Here is a 21,658-nt window from a genome sequence, read left to right on the forward strand (position 1 = left end):
TATTTCTCTTCACTTTGGGAGCTTCGTGAACCACTTTTCAAGTTGTATATAACTCACATACAGAAAACAATAAAAATAACAAATTTTGCATTAAATTAGAAAGGATCATTTTGTTTTCTAAGTTTTCATTCTATTTTCGTAATAAAACACTGTGGCCCCAAGGAAAAAATTTTTTTCTAGTGTGGCACTCAATGCGCTAATGACTAATGAAGTTGAGCATCCTTTCATGTTCTTATTGGCCATTTGTATGTATCTTCTTTGGAGAATGCCCATTTTTATTTTATTTTTATTTTTATTGTTTTATTTTTTAAGAGACAGAGTCGGCCGGGCGCTGTGGCTCACGCCTGTAATCCTAGCTCTTGGGAGGCCGAGGCGGGCGGATTGCTCAAGGTCAGGAGTTCAAAACCAGCCTGAGCAAGAGCGAGACCCCGTCTCTACTATAAATAGAAAGAAATTAATTGGCCAACTGATATATATATAAAAAATTAGCCGGGCATGGTGGCGCATGCCTGTAGTCCCAGCTACCTGGGAGGCTGAGGCAGAAGGATCACTCGAGCCCAGGAGTTTGAGGTTGCTGTGAGCTAGGCTGACGCCACGGCACTCACTCTAGCCTGGGCAACAAAGCGAGACTCTGTCTCAAAAAAAAAAAAAAAAAGAGAGACAGAGTCTCTGTTGCCCAAGCTAAAGTGCAGTGGCACAGTCATAGCTCACGTAAACTACAAACTCCTAGGCTCAAGCAATCCTGCTGCTTTGGCCTCCCAAAGTGCTAGGACTATATAGGTGTCAGCCACTGCACCCAGACCTATTATTAAATTGGGCTGAGTTTTTTAAAAAAATTATTGTTCAATTATAAGTTTTTTTGTATATTCTAAATACAAAACCCTTATTAGACACGATTTCCAAATATTTTCTCCCATCTGTGTTTTCACTTTATTGATGGTGTCCTTGGAAGCACAAAATTTAATTTTGATGAAGTCCAATTTACTTTTTCTTCTGTCATTTATGCATTTTATTGTCACATCTAGGAAAATATTTTCTAACCCAAGGTCACAGAGATTTATCCTATGTTTTCTTTGAAGAGTTTCATAGTTCTAGCTCTTAGATCCATGTCTATGATCTACTTTGAGTTAATTTTTGTGTATGGTATGAGGTAGAGGTTCAAATTCATTCTTTTGTATGAGGATATCCAGTTGTAAAGACAATTTCTTCCCCATTGACTTACAGAACTTACCAAATTTTGTCTTGTTTTGTGGTAAAATGGATAGATTTCCCTGTCATTGGAGGACAGGAAGCATGTTTTGTTCTTTAAAATGAGAAGATGTTTGTGAAAAGTGCCTAACATAGGGAACCTGATTGTAAGTATTTATTTTCTTCTTCTTCTTTTTTTTTTTTTTTTTTGAGACACAATTTCACTCTGTTGCCCAGACTGGAACAAAGTGGTGTGATCATAGTGCACTGTGGCCTTGAACTCCTGGGCTCAATCGATCCTCCCAAAGAGCTGGGACTACAGGTGGTATCACCAGTGTGCCAGGCCTCTTTTTTTCTTTTGAGTCTCCTCACTGGGCACCCAGTGGTTACAATAAATGTTTGCTAAATATAGAATGGGCTTGAACATGAGTCCCCCAAAAAGGTGTGGATTCCCAGAGCTCTGACTGGATGGAAGATCCAGAACAACTTTCAAGCCTTTCCAAAGTAAGATTCTGAATAATAGTAGAGACTGACCCTGATAGCTTAGTGAAGCTGTGCTGTTGTCAAGGTAAGGGCCTCCAAATTATTCATCTTTGAAAGCAAGTGACAAATAGCTTTCATTTAAAGTGTACCCAAACACTTAAAACAACTCTAAAAGTCCAGAACCATTGTTTGTTTGTTTTTCCTGGTTTAATTTCCAGTCTCTAAGTGTCTACTGATTTAACTGCTTATGCAGTAACAAAGTTTTAACTTGTGGATCTGACCTCAATTCCACAAAATTGATTGTGGTTCTTACCTGTTTAAAAGTGTAAAGATTTTCTCAGGCAGCAACAGCCACTGTTGAAAAGGCAAAGAAAACAGCACTCAGGTATGAGAGGCAATTCTGTTTTCAGTGACCCCTTTCTCCCTTCTTTTTCTCTCTTATACACTGAACATCAGAAGCTCTTGCAATCTCTCAGAAATAGAGCAAGAGGCTGGAGATAAAGCCCTGTTCATCCCGCAGGAGTTTCCCAAGGTTTCATGTCCAGGCAATGTTTCTGCCTGCTGCTTAGGTAATCTTTTTGTGAGATTCTAGAATCTGCCCCTCTCTGTGTAAAAGTATGTATGTGCACATACTGAACCTAAGATGTATATTGTACAGATGCACATAACTTTTTGTTACACAGTTCTTTCCAGCTTTGAAATACTTTCACAGGGGAAGGACACACAGTTGAGGGCTTCAAATTACAGTTTCTGACTCCAGAGCCAGTGCTCCCACCACTTCTCCAAATCCAGTCTCTTGAAAACTAATCCCGTATGGGGCTCCTTAAATACATTTTCTTCCTGTCCTTCTGGGGCCATTTCCTAACCTTAGATTAACTGGAATACACAGCAATGCTTGATTTGTTATTTAACAAATTTTTTGATTGGAATATTTTCAAGAGTAGTTTTAGGCTCACAGAAAAATTGAGCTGCAGTTAGAGAGATCTCTCACGGTCCCTGGCCCCTACACATGCACAGCCTCTCCCATTATCGACACCCTCCACCAGAGTGGGACATTTGTTACGACTGATGAACCTACATTGACACATCATCATTATCACTCAAAGCCCATTGTTTACCTTGGGGTTCACTCTTGGTGTTGTACATTCTATAGGCTTAGACAAATGCACAATAACACGTATTCATCATGATAGTATCAAACAGAGTAGTTTCACTGCCCTAAAAATCCTCTGTGCTCCAGCGAGGCTAGATTTTGTGAAGGTGAAAAGAGAAAGAAAAAAGCGTGCATTGCAGAGGAGACTCGACCCAGCTCCAAGCCAAGTTTGTTCCAAAGTTCAGCAGCTCCCAGCTGTCCCATCTCTCCAAGTCCCGCTCAGGGCAGGTTCCTCCTCCTTTCGTTTAAGTGTCAAGCAAATGGGTTTCCTGTTGACACCGGAATATTGTGAAAGGGCAGGAAGGAGACCAGGCCATCTCCGCTTTCCCTCTTCCTACCCCATTTATTTATGTTGCGCACGCTTGTTTTGGTCGCGCGGGTGTCCCCAGCCGGCGCGTGCGGCGCAGGGGCGGCCTCAGCGGCCGGTAAGCCCTCCCCGAGGGGGCGAGGCCCGGCGCGAACCCGCCGGCCCGGGCCGGGACTCCGCGGGGCGGGGCGGGGACAGAGGAAAGGGGAAGAGCGGGACCTGGAGAGCCGAGGGAGAAAGGCCGCCGGTGCGCCGCGAGGAGGCGGCACCGCTCGGCCCGCGCCCGGCCGCTCCCCGCCGCCTGCAGGTGGAGTTCGCCGAGGTGGCCGTTTCCGCGCCGCCGCCGCCGCCTCTGCCGGGGCCGCCTTCCCCGCGCCCGGGGTGCTGGCGTGGGGGGCCGGGTGCCCGCGGACCGGGGCGCCGGGGCCCGCAGCCCGCCGGCCGCCCCCCGGCTGCGCCTCCGCGCCTCGCCCATGGCTGAGGGCCGGCGACGCGAGGACGAGGAGGAAGAGCTACGCGATCGCCGCGAGCTGGGGGGCCCGCGCCGCGCCCGGGGCCGTGCGCTCTCGGGCCACTCGGCCGCAGGTGAGACGCGCGGGGCGCGGGCTGGAACCGGGCGGGAGGGGCCCGCGGCTGGGCGCCCGGGGGCCGCGCAGGTCCCGAACCGCGGCAGCTGGCTCACCCTCGGGATGGGACCCGCACCTTTAACTCTCGGAGGCCAGAGCGAGGGAGCGTGGCCTTTCCGTCGCTATCCTCACTTTCGGGCCGAGCCCGAGGAAATTCTAGCCGGTCTCTACCTGCTAGTGGCCCTGGAGCCGAAACTCCAAAATTTCCGTGCAGACTAAATCAAGGAGCTGCGGGCTGGGAACGGGTGGCCCGGGCGATTTCTTATCTCTGGGTGAGTCAGAGGCCAGTGGAGAACTCAGCGGCCAGAGTTCGTCTTGGTGGACAACGACCCCTCCCGAGGGGTTCGCCCGCCCCGCCGCAGCCAGGTCTAAGCACGTGCTGATACTGAGTCGAGTCTCGATTCGTGTCCTGTGAACTTCAGACCTGTTGCACTCTTCCTCCCCCACCAACGGAACAACTCACTAGTTTTCTATACGACTTGCTTTATTTTGTGAGACGCCCACCTTCCCCCCCCCGCCCCCAAAGAAAAGTCCAGAATATATAATGGAATTGCAAAAGGAAATTCGTTTGCACTGAGAATCATTTCAGGGCTTATAATTACTTTTATGATATTGTGTTTCTGGGTACACAAAAGCGGCACGGATCAAATAGTGTGGCGCTTAAGTGGAAGAGTGAATAAGTTTAGATCCACACCCCTTCCCTCTTCCCTGGGCAGCTTTTCAATTTAACATAATAGAGAGGAAATTCTTTGGCCTTTGGTTCCAACTGTGTAATCCCAGTTATCTGAAAACAAGAGGGAAGAACAAACTTAGGAGGATGACAACAAAAGCGACATAGGGAAGTGGGAAAGACTCAGATGATTCGCGGAGAGCCTGTTTAGAAAGTGGAATGTAGAGAAAATTCCATAGAGCCAGAGAGAAGTTTTTCTGTGTGGCGCCCTTAACCACTAAGAGAAAGTTGGAAAATTAGAGAAGACAGTGGGTCTGTGGGGAGCAAATGGAGGGCCTGAAGAGAGATGAAGGAAAGAACTTGAACAGATCCTGAAGAAATAGTCAATTTGATGCCCTTGGTAGAATCTTGGAACCATAAAAATAATTCCCTGTGCAAATTATAAGGCATTTGTCTACATGAACACCAGTTGTTTTGAAAATAACTGATAGTTTTGTTCATTGTAAACCCAGACCTAGTGAAATAATGAATGAATAATTGCTGGATATGAGTAAATACTTCTTGAAAGAGTACAATGAAAAAACTACAGAGGTACCGCCATTGTCTTAACTGATTCAAACAGCGTAGACTAACTACCTCAGATTCCTGATACCTTTAGCAAAAGCTTCACTCTTTGTTATAAGAGACTGTACTATGAAGAGCTGTAATTGAAGTTCAGACTAGATATGATCCAGATGTATGTTTATCATTTAGTTGCAATATGTGTATTTATCCCAAGGCTGGTGGAAATGGCGTTTTGTAACTTGTTTTTTTACCAGTTCCAGGATTTCCCTGAGGCTGGCAAAAAGCTTTTCTAGGTTCTGTGATAATATTTTGCGGAGACGAGACATTGTGTACTTTTTGCATTCCAAAATTGGAGTCTTCTAACCATTTATATGCCCTTTCTTCATCAAGGCTTGTGGGGACAGCGATGTTATGGAGTGGATAGAGGGTTACACTTGCAATTTTTGGTCTTATTCCTTTTGGGATAAATTATTTAATAGTTTACATTTAGTTACAAACTGTGCTCCTCTTTCCCTTCGTTAGTTAACATGCTTTTCAGACACCATCGCATTCCTTACCAAGCTTGGGCATTTGTTAGTCTGTGCTGGATGTTGCTCTCCTTCAAGGGAGAGAGTATGAACTGACTCAGACGCTCGATTTTTCTTCTGCATCTTCTTTTTTATCTTCCATCTTTTCTTTTCTCAACACTCCCTCCTTTACCACTTTACAATCTAAAGATTTTCCTTTTCTTTGATCTCACATAACTTGATACTCATAACCTGGCGTGTATGGACTTGGTGGAGTCTGTGAATTCTTCCTTTTCTCCCTGCTAAATTTAGGTGTGGTGTGTAAGTGCATCTATTTATTTTTGCAACATACGGAAGAGCGCATAAAATTTGTAGATTTTAAAGTGAAAATTCTTGTAATTCATGCTCAAGTAAGAAATAGAATATTAATTCCTTGTAAGGGGATTGCCATCTCTTCCAGACATGGCCTCTTCTCTCCCCTAGAGGTAACCATTTTTTTGACTTTTGTGATTATTATTTCCATTCTTTTCTATACTGTTTTACCATACACATATGCATCCCTATACAATATTGTTTAGTTTTACCTGTTTTAAAACTTCATATAAATGGAATCATCTGTATTTTAATAACCCAGCAGAAAGCAAGTAATGACTTGAGATTATGAAATGTCTGGAATGAGTTCTTTTCATTTGAAGGCTAAGAGCCCCAGGCAGGATCTGAATACAGAAAGACAGTCCTTGTAGGGCCTCCGTAGGAAGTAACTGTATTTTTAAAAAGAAAAAAATCGAGTTTGAGGAATCATGATTTCCTCTAACAACATAGGATAATAATTGATTTGGTGCTTACCTTTTTTATGAAATGCATTTGTTATATTTGCCAGCTTTTAAAATAATAAGATATCTTCTATGTGACACTACATGAAAATGAAAAGCTCAGTTGATTTTTGGCAGAATTGCAGGAGTAATCAAGTGCAGAGGCCAGTTCATCAAAGGTTAATTCTGTAGCAGTTCATGATTCACGAGATTAATTTATGAGTAGACATAGGAAAGGTGTAAGGTAAATGGGTGCAGAAAGGATACCATTGTTTGCATTTAATGCACTGATGTTAAAGTGTCATGAATCTGGTACCATGTGAAATATTTATTGTTGATGGTATTGATGGTGTATCCAAGATCCTTAATTGCCTAACCTGACATATATATGGTAATATAAAAGCTAGACACAACACCTAAATTCTTGTGGTGTCTTACTAATCCACTGAATGTCCCTTACAAATAAGGAAGAGAGAGGATGTAGGTATACTAATTCAGTGGTTCTCAAACTTTTGCTGCATGCCTCAAAACTGCCTGAAGGGGTTGTACAATTGCAGATTGCTGAGCCCTTTCTCGAGAGTATGTGATTCGGTTCATCTGGGATAGCAGGTCTGAGAATTATCTTTCTTTCCTTTTTTTTTTTTGAGACAAGGTCTTGCTCTATCTCCCAGGCTGGAGTGCAGTGGCCTTACTGCAACCTCAAACTCCTAGGCTCAAGTGATCCTCCTGCCTCAGCCTCCTGAGTAGCTGGGACTATAGGCACACACCACCACACTGAGCTAACTTTTCTATTTTTTGTGGTGATGGGGTCCCACTCTTGCTCAGGTTGGTCTTAAACTCCTGGCCTCAAATGACCCTTTCACCTCAGCCTCTCAAAGTGCTGATTACTTATGAGATCTACCACATCTGGCCAGAATTTTCATTTTAATATGTTCCCAGATGATATTGATGCTGCTGGTTCAAAAGGGTGTTGAACTTTGCAAACTCCACATAATTAAGAGAAAAAGCACACCCCTCCACTGAGTCTTAAATTCTAAGAAATAGTTCCATTGGCTAATTTGTCATTTTGAACAGATCAGATGAAAAACTATGAGATAAATATGGAGATCTCCACAGACTAGCATGTAGTACTTAATTTCCATTGTGGATTTTTCTCAGTAGCTTAAAGGATTTTATGGTTGATTTGGTGGTTTATATTTTATATAGCTTGGCATTTATAATCAACTTCATTATTTGTTCTTGATTTTCTTCTTTGTGTCATTGATTGAATGTTCTTCATCTCTATCTGCACAACTAAGTTTAGTTTTGTTGGGGCCAAGGGAGAAATTCCCAGTGCCCTCTGAAGGTTCATTGAAAAATCACCTCACAACATGAGAGCCTTCAGAATGAAGACCCATAGATACAGGGGAAATTGTCCATTTTAATGCTTAGGTTCAACTAAGTATGGATGGTTGTGTAGGAATATGACTGGACCAAAAGGGTATGATCTAATGCTAATGGACAGTGGGGACACTTGGCAAGGTCTGTCTGTCTAGATTTTCCTTGGCCTCTCTGAGCGTGCATTCTTTCCACCTGGGTATGGGGCACGACCTTTCCTGGAATGGGGGTATTATGACTTACAGTCAAACAAGGTAGGTCAGTAAATTTCTTTATGGCCAGTTTTTACACAGAAAGGGACAGAGAAAGTTAGTGATGTTTTTAGGTCTTATGGCTGGCTTTGGGGAAGAAGGATTCTAGTTTCTGTGGCTAGTCTCTGGAGAGAATGGGTCTGAGAGACTGGAGGATATCAGGAGGTCAGAGAAAACCTTGTGCTTCTGAGGCTGCTTTTGAGGCCTTCATTTTAAAGTACTGTTATCTGAGTCCCAACACTATGTTACTGCTCTAGCACTAGCCAAGGGCAAGAAATAGAAAGCAGGGGGGAATAGGCAGAAGGTAGGGTGACCAACTCTTTCTAGTTTTCCAGGGACTTTCCCAGCTCTTAAAACGAAAAGTTCCCTATCCCAGGAAACCCCCCTCAGTCCTAGGCAAATCAAGTATAGTCGCCCTAGTGACCTGGGGTGGGGGGTGAAGGGAGAAGGGAGGATAAAGCCTGCTAATAATGTTATTTATACTAACATTGCTGCTTCAGACTGGGTGCCACGTTTTTTTCACTCAACATTAAGTTTGTAAGATTTATTCCTATTCTTACACGTAACTGTAGCTTTTTGTTTTCATTGTATAAATGCACCATACTTTTTATCTTTTATTTTTTTATTGATTTATTAGATTTCTCTATTTACCTAGGAATCTCAACTTTTGTTGGTTATAAATGTTACTAATATCTTCTTCCTCTCTGTGGCTTATTTTTTTACTTTATGGTTTCTTTTGATGTGGAAATTCTTCATCTTAATATACCATAGATGCATGTATGAATCTTTTCCTTTATAATTTATGTCTCCCTTCACCCTTGGTGAAAAATACTATCCCTACCCCAAGGTCATGAAAATATTCTCCAGTATCTCCTTGATTGTCTTCTAAAGGTTTGTAGTTTTCCTTGGGGAAAACTTTCATCAGACTCAAACAGGTTTGAGAACTTCTGACTGACATACAGCATTTTTATATTGTTTCTTCAAAGGGCTGATATACAAAATTCTGAATCCTCCCTTAAACATCTGGAAAGGTAGTATGCATATAATAGGGCTTAATAAACAGTTATTCTTTCTATATTTTAATGTGGTTATAGTAAACCCTGGAAGCAGTGATACATAACTTTTCTCTTTTGTGCTTTGAGTAAGATAACTTTATCATCATCGGTATGAAGGCACAGAATAACATTCGTTGTGTTCATTAGGTACTAGGTGCTTCTTATATATTTTCCCCTGTGAGATAGGTGTTATTTTTTCTTCATTATATCATTGAAAAAGCTGAGGCTCAGACATATTTAAGCAACTTGTTCAAGGTCCTTCAGCCAGTAAATAGTAGAATGGGGATTTGAATCCAAGTTTTTTGAAGTGAAAGTCCATGATTTCTCAGGCTTTCAAACTGACTGCTAATACAAGTCAGTTACTTTTGGTGCTCCATGCATTTGTACTTGCATGTTGCTCACTGTATTCTGCAAAATGGTGCAGAAAATACTGATGATACAAAGAGATATATAAAATAGACTCCTTGCTTTTAAAGAACATGCCATAGAATTAGGGAAGGCAACACTAACACACTTCAAAGAAGATAATTAAGACTATAAAGTAGTCCATGGTGACTATCAACAGAGTTTTTTTTTTCTTTTTTTTTTTGTTTTTTTTTTTTTTGAGACAGACTGACTCTCGCTTTGTTGCCCAGGCTAGAGTGAGTGCCATGGCGTCGGCCTAGCTCACAGCAACCTCAAACTCCTGGACTCAAGCAATCCTACTGTCTCAGCCTCCCGAGTAGCTGGGACTACAGGCATGGGCCACCATGCCATATATATTAGTTGGCCAATTAATTTCTTTCTATTTATAGTAGAGACAGGGTCTGGCTCTGGCTTAGGCTGGTTTCGAACTCCTGACCTCAAGCAATCCGCCCGCCTCGGCCGCCCAGAGTGCTAGGATTACAGGCGTGAGCCACCGTACCTGGCCTGTCAACGGAGTTTAACATAGGAGAACCAAACTGTCTTGGTCTGTTTCTTGGCTCACCACTTGCTAACTGTATGACCTTGGACAAGTTTTCTAACCTTTCTGCTTCCATTCTTTATTTGTATTTCTAAGTTTGAATAATAATAAAACTTATTGCATAGGGTTTGAGGATTAAATGACAATATTAATACATATAATGCCCTTAGAACCCAACCAAGCACATACTAAATACCTATAGAGTTAGCACTCATTTTATGTCTACCTTATCTTATTATTGTTAAAATATTTCACACTTAGTTGAGTCTACATTTTTCTTCATTTGGAAAGAGTTATGGATTTCTCGTTGGCAGAGAAAAAGAAGATAAATCTGCAACATCACCATTTAATAATCAAATGTAGTTGCTTTACGTTGGACTTCATGCATCTCTTGGAAATATCTTAATTCTACAAGATGCCCAAAGGCCGAGACTAGTTCTTCACATAGTATTTCTTAAGCCATAAAAATAATTTTATCATGGCTTGGTAGTACCTCATGTTTAGCTTTCTTTATTGTCACAAATGAAAAGCTCATTCTTGTGACATAAGCAATTATGTTCAAAGTGATTTTGGCAAATCAGATGGCAAATTGATGATCTCACAACCTATTTTTGTTTTTGTTTTTTTTTGAGACAGAGTCTGTTGAGTCAGCTAGAGTATGTCAGCCTGTTTCACAGCAACCTCAAACTCCTGGGCTCAAGCCATCCTTCTGCCTCAGCCTCCCGAGTAGCTGGGACTACAGGCATACACCACTATGCCTGGCTAATTTTTTCTATTTTTGCTAGAGACAGGGTCTTGATTTTGCTCAGGCTGGTCTCAAACTCCTGAGCTCAAATGATCCACCCACCTCGGCCTCCCAGAGTGCTCGGATTACATGCGTGAGCTGCTGCGCCTGGCCCTCACAACCTATTTTTAAGCAAGAGTGCATATCCCTTCATTCTGTTTTTTTCCCTCTCCTCTGACAATATTCATCCAGAACTTCTATAACTTCATTTGCATATTTTATTCTGGGGACAACATATTCACTCTGTTTTCCCTCAGATCATTTCAGCTTTTCATCCAGTGGTACTTAGAGACTAATTCTCTGAACACTTGGTTCTAATCCCATCTCTCTCAATTAACTTTGTAGCATCCAACAGCTTACAGCATCTTTCTGGGTCTTAGTTTTTGCTTTATTAATTGAAGGGATGAGGCTTCCAATTTTACATTTTAATGATTCTAGGAGATGAGAAGAAAAGAAACTTCTGACTTGGTTTACAGAAGTTTGCCAATGTGCTGCGTTAGATCTTGGGAGGGTTCTCCTGGTCTCCTTGTGAACTGCTCCATTGGTGAGGGAGCCAAAGGTGCCTCCCCTGGAGAGGGCAGTTACAGTAGCGTGAGTTGTCTAGCAGCACGTGTGGTGCAGGCTCCACTCGTCAAGTGGCAGTGTTCCTCTTCAGCAGTGAAAGACATGGGATGTGTCTTAGGGGAATTTATAGTATTTGACATAGTGTGAGGGAATGTTACCAATTAAGTACAAGATGGAAATATATGTCTGGTAGCTTCAGAGCATAGGGCAGGGTTAAGGTTGGGGAGGAAGCTTACATAGCCTGACACAGGACAGGAAGGAGAAGTCTGTGGTGGAGGCCTGGGCCCCTTGTTCAGAAGAAGCTGGGACAACAGTTTCTGCTCCTCAGCAGCTGTAGGCCTCACCTTTAGGAACCAAAAGCTTGTACTTGGGGTGGGGATGGGTCTGTGGGAGTGGAGGCTGTAGACCTTTCCTTTTCTTTCTTTTGAAATAAAATCTTTTTTGATTTACAGAAAAATTGCAAAGATAATACAGAGAGTTACCATACACCTCACACTCAGTTTCCCCTATTATTAGCATCTTACATTAGTATGGTATTGTTGTTATAGTTAATGAACCAGTATTGATATATTGTTAACTAAAGTCCATACTTTATTCAGATTTCCTTAGTTTTTACCTAATATCTTTTTTTGTGTGTTGCAGGATTCCATCTAGAATACCATATTATATTTAGTTGTCATGTTTCTTGGCTGTGACAGTTTCTCAGATTTTCTTTGTCTTTGATGGCCTTGACAGTTTTGAGGAGCACTGGTCTGATATTTTATACAATGTCCCTCTATTGGGATTTGTCTGATGTTTTTTTCATGATCAGGCTGGGTTATGGGTGTGTTTGGGAGGAAGATCACAGAGGTAAAGTGCCATTTTTATCACATATCAAGGGTGCATATTATTAACATGACTCATCACTGGCCTTGATTACTTGGCAGAGGTAGTGTTTGTGTGAAGTTTCCCTACTCTAAAGTTACTCTTTTTCCCTCCCTTTCCATACTGTAGGAGATGAAGGAAGTCACTATGCACAGTCCACATTTAAGGAGTAAGGAATTATGCTATACCTCTTTGCGGGATAGAGCATCTACATAAATTATTTGGAATGATTTTGCCTGGTCTTGCCAGTAAAAGACCATTCTCTTTTACTCTCTTAGTTTCTTCAGTCTCTCCAGAGATCTACATTAGGATTGTCTTCAGGCCTTGCCTGAATTCCTCCACCCTAATTTTGTCCAAAATATTTGATATGTGCTGATGTTGGACAGATAATTTCATTTCATAATTAGAAAGGAAAGATATGAAACACCTATGTCTGATTGAAGTTACCTATGACTAAGACTCATTCACACTAGAGTCCTTTATCAGCAGATACAAATGACTAATATAATTTCCTTTCCAGCTTTGGAAATGGAGGGGAAGTTAGAGTAGGAAAGCAATTTGGAAAAGCACTGGACTAAGGTAATCAAATAAATAATATTTATTGTGCACTGTGTGCCAGGTGGTATTCTAATTGTTTTACATGTCCTTTTCACATTTAGTTCTTAAACTATTCTTATGAAGTAAGTATGGCTATTTCCTTCCTTCTATAGATGAGGCACCTGAGGCCTAGAAATGGTAAATAATCTACTAAAGGTCACACAGCTAGTAAGTGACAGAATAGAATTCTGTACTTTATTACAGTGTGACCTTGCACAAAACGATTTGGTTTTATGAGCACCCTTTTTTTTTGCATCTTTTGAATGGGAATTATTCATTCTCTTAACATATTTTACAGGTTCATTAGGGGAAACATGCTTGTAAACATTAAGTTCTCATGTGTGATGTGTAGTTCTTAGACAAGTTCAGGGGTACTGAAAAGGAATCACATAGAATCTGAAAACAGTTTTCTGGTTTTTGTCATTTTGCCTAATGCCCACTTAATTCAGAAGAAATAAATAAAGGCTGTGAGGAGTTGATTTAGTCCCTGCCATGATGCATTTGAGTAGATTAGCAATTGCATTGCTGATGAGCCCTGTAAAACGTGCCAGGGCTGCTGGTTGGATTGAGTTATTTGTTTTCAATATGGCTGCCTTCATTATACCATAGCTTTGATTTCAAAAGATACATTAATCAAGGAATCATTATACTGGAAGATAGCTAAATGCTTTTTCTTTGAGAGCAGGCCAAGAACAAGGGGCTGAGAAGAAAATGTTTGCACAGCCTGTAGAGAATTAGTTTTTCTGGCAATAAATATTACCATTTCCAAATAATCCTTTGAAACTATGCAGAGGTGTTCACATAACACTTGAAGGCCCCCAGCAGGGTGTCACCCCTGTAAATGATCCCTTCTTGTCTTGTCACCACGTCCCCTGTTTCTTAATTACTTCACAAAGACTCCCCCTCAACATACACACTAGCTAAGTGGACACAACTAGAGCTATCTGGAGATGACAAGGTAGATTTGTGTTACCTAATTGAGGTGTAACTATTGCCAGTGGAGGGTGTGGTCTATAAATGGTATTCATTTGGAATAAGGAGTGTTATTAGAGGTTTTAAAATGTTCAGACTTGCATTTGAAAACTACTCTTAAATAGATGCTTAATAATGTGATCATTATGCTTTAATATTGCAAGAAAAATTTTATCTTCCATTCTTTTCGATTCCTGTCTTCTTCACAGAAAATTTCTCGATGTATTGCAACTTTATAGTATGGTGTGGTATTTCTCACATTTTTTAGCAATGGGAACTCTAAACAGTGCTTCTCAAACTTTAATATGCCTACAGCTCACTTGGAAATTTTGTTAAAATGCAGATTCTCATTTAGTAGATTTTAGGTGGAGCCTGAGATTTTACATTTCTTTCTCCCTTCCTTCCTTCCTTCCTTCCTTCCTTCCTTCCTTCCTTCCTTCCTTCCTTCCTTCCTTCCTTCCTTCCTTCCTTCCTTCCTTCCTTCTTCCTTCCTTCCTTCCTTCTTCCTTCCTTCCTTCCTTCTTCCTTCCTTCCTTCCCAGGCTGGATTTTGTCATTTACAGGTACAATCATAGCTCACTGCATCCTTGAACTCCTGGGCTCAAGAGATCTTCCTACCTCAGCCTGCCTAGTAGCTGAGACCTCTACTGCACCTGGCTAGATTCTGCATTTCTAACAAGCTCCAGGTGATACTGCTGCTGCTGGTCCCTGGACCATATTTTGAATAACAAAGTACTCAAATTATTTCTACTGTTGGGGCAGGGTTGTCAGTTTTTGGCAGGGCATCAGAATCGACTGCAAACTTTGAAAAAGACTTGTGCTCATGACCCGTGGACCTTCAGATTTCTGGATTAATTACATCTGGAATAGTTGCTCAGGAACTGGAGTTTTAAAGTTCTATGTGAAATGAGAATCACTAGCTTAGTATCCTATTAAAAAATACGATGTAGGCCGGGTGTGATGGCTTACGCCTGTAATCGTAGCACTCTGGGAGGCCGAGGCAGGCGGATCGCTCAAGGTCAGGAGTTCGAAACCAGCCCGAGCAAGAGCGAGACCCTGTCTCTTCTAAAAATAGAAAGAAATTAATTGGCCAACTAAAAATATATAGAAAAAATTAGCCAGGCGTTGTGGCACATGCCTGTAGTCCCAGCTACTTGGGAGGCTGTGGCAATAGGATGGCTTGAGCCCAAGAGTTTGAGGTTGCTGTGAGCTAGGCTGATACCACTGCCCTCTAGCCCAGGCAACAGAGTGAGACTCTGTCTAAAAAAAAAAAAAAAAAAAAATATGATGTTGAGTGGTTTCAGTGTGATTTTTTTGTAATTTGAACTGTTATATTTTCCATCATAAGTAATTCATGTGATGAATTTTATTCAAACAGAATAAACAATCTACCATGCATTTTTTCTCCCCCCCTTTTCAGCTTTACTGAGGTATAATTGACAGAAAAATTGTATATATTCAAGGTGTACTACATGATGTTTTTATATACGTATACATTGTGAAATGATTACCACAATCAAGCTAATTAGCATATCCATCACCTCACATAGTTACCATTTTTTTGGTAGTAAGGCTATTTAAAATCTATTCTCTTAGCAAATTTTAAGTATACCCATTATTATTAATTGTACAATACGTCTGCAGAACTTATTCATCTTATAACTGAAAATTTATGCCCTTTGATCAACATCTTCCTATTTCCCCTACCTTCCTACTCTCCTACCCCAACCCCTCATAAGCCTTCTACTCTGTGTCTATGAGTCTGACTTTTGTAGATTCCACATATAAGTGCGGTCATGCAGTATTGGTCTTTCCATGTCTGGCTTATTTCACTTAACATAATGTGTTCTAGTTTCATCTATGTTGCAAACGGCAGGATTTTTTAAGGCTGAATAATGTTTCATTGTATATATACCACTTATTCTTTATCCATTCATTCATTGCTGGACACTTAGGTTGTTTCCATATCTTGGCTATTGTGAATAAGGCTGCAACGAACATGGGAGTGCAGATAGCTCTTTTAGGTAGTGATTTTACTTCCTTTGGATATATACCCAGAAGTGGGGTTGCTAGATGGTAGCTCTGTTTTTAATTTTTTGGAAGAACCTCTGTACTGTTTCCCCTAATCACCATACCAATTTGCATTCTCCCAAAAATGTAAGAGTTCCATTTTGTTTATATCCTTGCCAACACTTATATTTTGACTTTTTGGTAATAGCCATCCTAAGAGGTGTGAGATATGTCATTGTGGTTTTGATTTGCATTTCTCTGATGATTAGTGATGTTGAGCACCTTTTCATATACTTGCTGACCATTTGTATATCTTCTTTGAAAAAAATGTCTATTCAGGTCCTTTGCCCATTTTTTAATCTGGTTATTTGGGATTATTATTTTTTTTGCTATTGAGTAGCATGAGTTTTTTATATATTTTCGATATTAACACTTTATCAGATATATAGTTTGCAAATATTTACTCCCATTCTGTGCATTTCCTTTTTATTTTGTTGTTTTCTTTGCCATGAAGAGACTTTTGAGTCCTACCATGAATTTTATACATGTATTGTATTCAATCCCTCTATTATCTTATAGTCTAAGTAGGCTCCACATAAAAGAATGGTGTAGTGAGCTGTCATTGAAGTTACTGGAAAGCACTGTTGTGTGTTAGTTATGTTCTTTCAGCTTGCAAGAAGTAAAGGCCTGTTCTGCTAACCCCAGGTAAGTTGAAAGACACAGGAAGTAGTTTCCAAAGTTATTTGGAAATAAGAGTAACTCTAAAAAACTGACTACAAATAGCTACTCCTGAGAACATTCTTCTGTAAGTTGGAATGAGTCAGTCACTCCTTACATTAGTGACATCACCATTTTTGTGACTCAGTTTATCTAAGTCAGTTTCCATGGCTTCTGAAGGTACTGAATAATTGGCTCTTTTTTGTTTTTTTTTTTCAAGTCAACCTCCCCATGAAAGGGGCTCTGAATAGGTTGGCCAGCCACAGTCCTTCACAGTATGGCCTTTTGGGACGGGGTTCTCATACCCATTTACCTCAGACAGAGGTCTACGGCAAACCTATAGATAGCTGCCTTTGCAGACCCATCCAGGTCCCTTTGCTGGGCAGTAAGACGGAGTTTTGTGGTCCCCATATGGCTTACCTACATGCTGGAGATGCCTACAGTTGCTTTTGTCAGATGGGACCTTGGGCCTGTGTGGTGTACTCCAAGTTTTCTTAGAATAGAAACAGGGTAAAGTTGGCAGGTTCCACACAGGACCTGACACTGTGACTTTCAGCATGAGGGAAGAGACTTAACGTTGTTCATTGTTACATTCCCATAACTCAGAACAATGCCTGGCACATGTGTTCAATACGTAGGTGTCAAATAGAACAGACTTGAATTTTTGAAAAATGGTTTAATGTCTTTATTTTTAGTTTGATTACATTTAATGCTAACCCAAATTCTTATGTACACAAGGTTGGAAGGCAAATTTCTACTCTGCTCATGGCTCATTCTGTTGAGGGGGAACAATGTATGCTAACATGAAAGAACTTCACGTTTTCCCGTTTCCTTGTTAGTCTAAAGAGCCTTAGATGTTTGCCACTTGGTGTCCATACAGCCGACCCCTGGCTCTGGGCTGCTGGGCAGTTAGTGGACGTCAAGTCCAGTGCTCAGAGGCCCTCCCACAAAGTCCATTGGAGGTGTCTTTGGCGGCGATTGCAAAGTGCCCCGGCAGGGCCTTGAACTCTTGGCGCAGCGCTCCTTCCCCAGGCGCTGCGGGCACACACGGGGTGTGGGGGGCGGGGCGAAGGCGGCGGCGGCCCCGCGTGCCTCAGCGTCCGTCAGTTGGCGGGAGCGGCCGCCATTTTGGGTGCCCGGTAAATTGAATTTTAAATGCGGATTTGCGTTATTTGGCCAAAGGAAGCCAATTTTCAGGTAAGGAGGGAAACACTAGACGACAGCAGTCACTAGCAGTGAACACAACATCCTCCTTTTCAAAAAGCTCCGACCACCTCCCCAACACCCCCCAAAGTGTACAGATGTTAAAGATATTTCTGAGGAAGCATCGACTGGGCTAGAGCCACAAGGGGTGTAAGGGCATCTGCGTCAGGGACAAGCCCAGCGTTGCTAACGTTTCGTGCCTTGGAAAAAGGGGGCTGCCGTTTGGCAGCCCCTTCAGGAGAGAGGCAAAGATACTGAACGTTAAGTATTAAACCTCAGCTCGGGCGTACTTGGTATTAGTGATATGTGCGGTGTTGAATATTTACGTCGCATTTAGAACAAACCTTTCAATAGCTCCTTGAGCACAGGGGTTTTTTTGTAAACCTCGTAGAAGGTAATTGGGTGCGGATCACCTCCTAGCAGCGATCCCCAACCTTTCTGGCACCAGGGCCCATTTTACGGAAGACACTTTTTCAACGTGTGTGTGTGTGTCTGTGTGTGTCAGCATGGGGCAGGGGGAGCTCAGGCGGTGATGCCACGACCGGGAGCGGCTGTAAATACTGATGCAACCTAGTTCTGTCTCCTGCCACTCACCTCCTGCTGTGTGGCCTGGTTCCTGAATTTCATGGAAGACAATTTTGCCACGGACGGGTCGGGGTGTAGAGGATGGGGGGAAGCTCGGGCAGTAATGTGCGGCGGGTTCCTCACAGGCCATTGACTGGCACTGAGCCCACGCCCAGGGGAGTTGGGGACAGCAGCCTCTTAAGTTTCCAATGAGTGTTTAATGAAGTTAATGAAGAATTAAGGGTTTTCATTCCAATATTCTTTGATTTTTTTCTCTTTTAATTGAATCTCTGGCTTTCTTACTCCTGTAGTTGACTTTTTAAAAAAGTACACATTTTTAAGTATATCTGAATAAAATAGTTATCTGTCCTTAATTTGGTGCTTAATGTCAGGAATTCATTTACAACCTTGGAAGACAGATTCTTTTATGATCCTATTGTTATGATGAGAAAAATACAGTAAAGAGAAGTGCAGCTGGGATTTGAACCCCTGCCATCTTTTGTTCCTTAATTTTTAAATTTACATGCAGTGAAATTGACTTCTTCTTGGTGAACAATTCTGAGTTTTATTACATGTGTAGATTCTTGTGACCACTACCATGGTCATGATACAAAACAATCTGTCACTTTGAAATTCTCAGTGCTACCCCTTGTAATCAGAGACCTTTTGGACACCCCTCAGACTGGCTACCACTGATCTGTTCTCTGTCTCTACCATTTTTTGTTTGTTTGTTTTTAGCCATTCTAACAGATGTGCAGTGATACTGTATTGTGGTTTTAATTTACATTTTCTTTCTGTCTCTTTCTTTTTTTTTTAGACAGGATCTCACTTTGTTGCTTGGGTTAGAGTGCAGTGGCATCATTGTACCATGTTTCCCCGAAAATAAGATCTACTCATAAAATAAGCCCTAGCAGGATTTCTAAGCATTTTCGCAATATAAGCCCTACCCTGAAAATAAGACCTAGTGATGGGCGTGGCTACGCAGCGTTTCTGCACAACCCATGCATTTCATCATGGAGCGGGTAAAGAAGATGAGCAGCCCTTCTCATCTGCCCCTTGAGAGGTCTATTGCTCAACATGGGAGATTGGTGCCAATGGTTCTAAAGGAAATAGAGTTATAAGGAATTCAGGATGGAATTTGGGGTTTGGAGAGTTATGATAATGTTCCAGAAGAAGACGACTTAAGGCCAGACTTAAGGCCAGGTGCAGTGACTCACGCCTGTAATCCTAGCACTCTGGGATGCTGGGCAGATTGCTCAAGGTCAGGAGTTCGAAACCAGCCTGAGCAAGAGCAAGACCCCATCTCTACTATAAATAGAAAGAAATTAATTGGCCAACTAAAAATATATAGAAAAAATTAGCCAGGCATGGTGATGCATGCCTGTAGTTCCAGCTACTCGGGAGGCTGAGACAGCAGGATTGCTTGAGCCCAGGAGTTTGAGGTTGCTGTGAGCTAGGCTGACACCATGGCACTCACTCTAGCCTGGGCAACAGAGTGAGACTCTGTCTCAAAAAAAAAAAAAAAAAAAAAAAAAAGACAACTATATTTGAATAAATGTAGATTGTTGTACCGTACTTAAAAAAAAATAACATCCCCTGAAAATAATCCCTAGGGTGTCTTTGTGAGGAAAAATAAAGACCCTGTCTTATTTTCGGGGAAACACGGTAGCTTGATGCAACCTCAAACTCCTGCCTGAACCTCCTGAGTAGCAGGGACTTTAGGCATAGTCAAGTTTTTTCTGGATTAAGTGTTTCACTGGTTACAACAAGCTTTTGGTTAGTTTCTAGAGTTCTGAAAAAGTTTTTTACTGCCAGTTTTTTATTGCTTTTATGGAAGCATGGGCTTTTGGAGTTCTTTATGCTACCATTTTTGCTTATGTCACTCAGATACATCAAGGTCTCATTCTGTTGCCCAGGCTGGAGTATAGTGGCCTCATCATAGTTCACGTCAGCCTCGAACTCCTGGGCTTAAATGATCCTTTCGCTTCAGCCTGCTGAGAAGCTGGGGCTACAGGTACTTGCCACCTCGCCTGGCTAATTTTTCTTATTTTTATGAAGACAGTGTCTTGCTAAGTGGCCCAAGGTGGTCTCAAACTTATGGCCTCAAGCAGTCCTTCTGCCTTGGCCTCTCAAAGGGCTGGGATTATAGATGTGAACCACCACACTCAGTCCCAAATATGCCTTAAAAAAAAAAAAAACTGATTAAGATCATCAGTCTTTTTTATGAACAAATAGGCCCAAGTTTTCAACAACGAAAATACCAAAAGGTAGGGATATTCTTATCCATTTTTGAAGTTTTTCTGAATTCTATTATAGCATTTTATCAAGGTATTTCTATAAAGAGGAGGCTCACTTTGCTGGTTACAGTGCTAGGCTCAAGACCTCTCATTTAAACTCTGCACAGCCAACTTGCTTTTCTCCATTCCAGGCTACAGACAATCTCTAACCCCTTTATTGCTGTTCAAAACATGATTTCCAAGGGATATCTGTCCAGGGGAACCCCATATTCCTCTTTGTTGTTAGATTGGCTCAGAGGAAGTAGCTTTGCTGCACTGTTCTGAACAAATTTGTCATGTTCAAAAATAATATGGAGAGTGAAATTGAAGAGGGCTTGGAAGTTGTCATTTTATAATTCTGTATTGTTTGAATTTCTTCCAATGAGTTTGTCTTAGGTTATTAAGTATGAAATGTCTGATTTCCTTAAGTTACTAAGTTTGAGAGTTGATATCTCTGACACTTCACTTTGACACTTCTTATGTTTATTGTGAAGGTACATTCTCATTCTTTCAAATGCACAGTTTGACTTGTGATTATCTTTCATATTTTTTAGAGGAATTTTTGTGAAACTATGAATAAGTCAATAATTCATGTTATTTTCGAATATGAGTTCCGTCATAGAAACAATGCTGCACAGACAGCTTGAAATATCAACAAAGTGTTTGGGAAGGTGTAGCTAATGAATGCACAGTATGTTGATGGTTTGAGAAGTTCCATTCTGGTGATTTTAATCTTGAAAATGTGCCATGATGGTGACCAGAGATCAAGGTGGATAATGATGAGCTGAAAGCTGTAGTGGAAGTGAATCCATCTTAATCTACATGTGGATTAGCAGCAAGGTTTGCTGTTTCTATTTCAACAATATTGGACCATTTGAAACAAATGGGCAAGGTAAAGAAGCTGGATAGATGGGTTTTGCGTGAATTAAATGAGCATCAGAAGAGAAATCTTGAAGCTTACCCTTCGTTGCTGTCATGACATAAAGGTGAACCTTTTCTATATTATATTGTTATGTGTAATGAAAAAATGGATTCTTTGTGACAATTGCAAGCGGTTCAGCACAGTGGTTGGATAAAGATGAAATGCCAAACACAGTCCAAAACTGAATATTACCCAAAAAAGCTAATGGTGTTTGTTTGGTGGTCCAGTGCTAGTATTATCCACTACAGCTT

At 41.4% G+C, this 21,658-nt stretch overlaps 1 protein-coding gene across 2 annotated transcripts in view; it reads left to right on the forward strand.

Moving 5' to 3' along the window:
- Nucleotides 1–3,310: 3,310 nt before the first annotated feature.
- Nucleotides 3,311–21,658, forward strand: part of SH3D19 (SH3 domain containing 19) — a 151,154-nt gene continuing 132,806 nt past the window's right edge. For both annotated transcript variants that reach the window (XM_012783717.3, XM_012783718.2), the window contains exon 1: nt 3,311–3,716. In XM_012783717.3, the coding sequence (XP_012639171.2) occupies nt 3,605–3,716 (112 nt within the window). In that variant the 5' untranslated portion in view covers nt 3,311–3,604. The remainder of the gene's footprint in view (nt 3,717–21,658) is intronic.

The sequence above is a fragment of the Microcebus murinus genome, chromosome 15, assembly GCF_040939455.1.
Source record: "Microcebus murinus isolate Inina chromosome 15, M.murinus_Inina_mat1.0, whole genome shotgun sequence".
NCBI lineage: Eukaryota > Metazoa > Chordata > Mammalia > Primates > Cheirogaleidae > Microcebus > Microcebus murinus.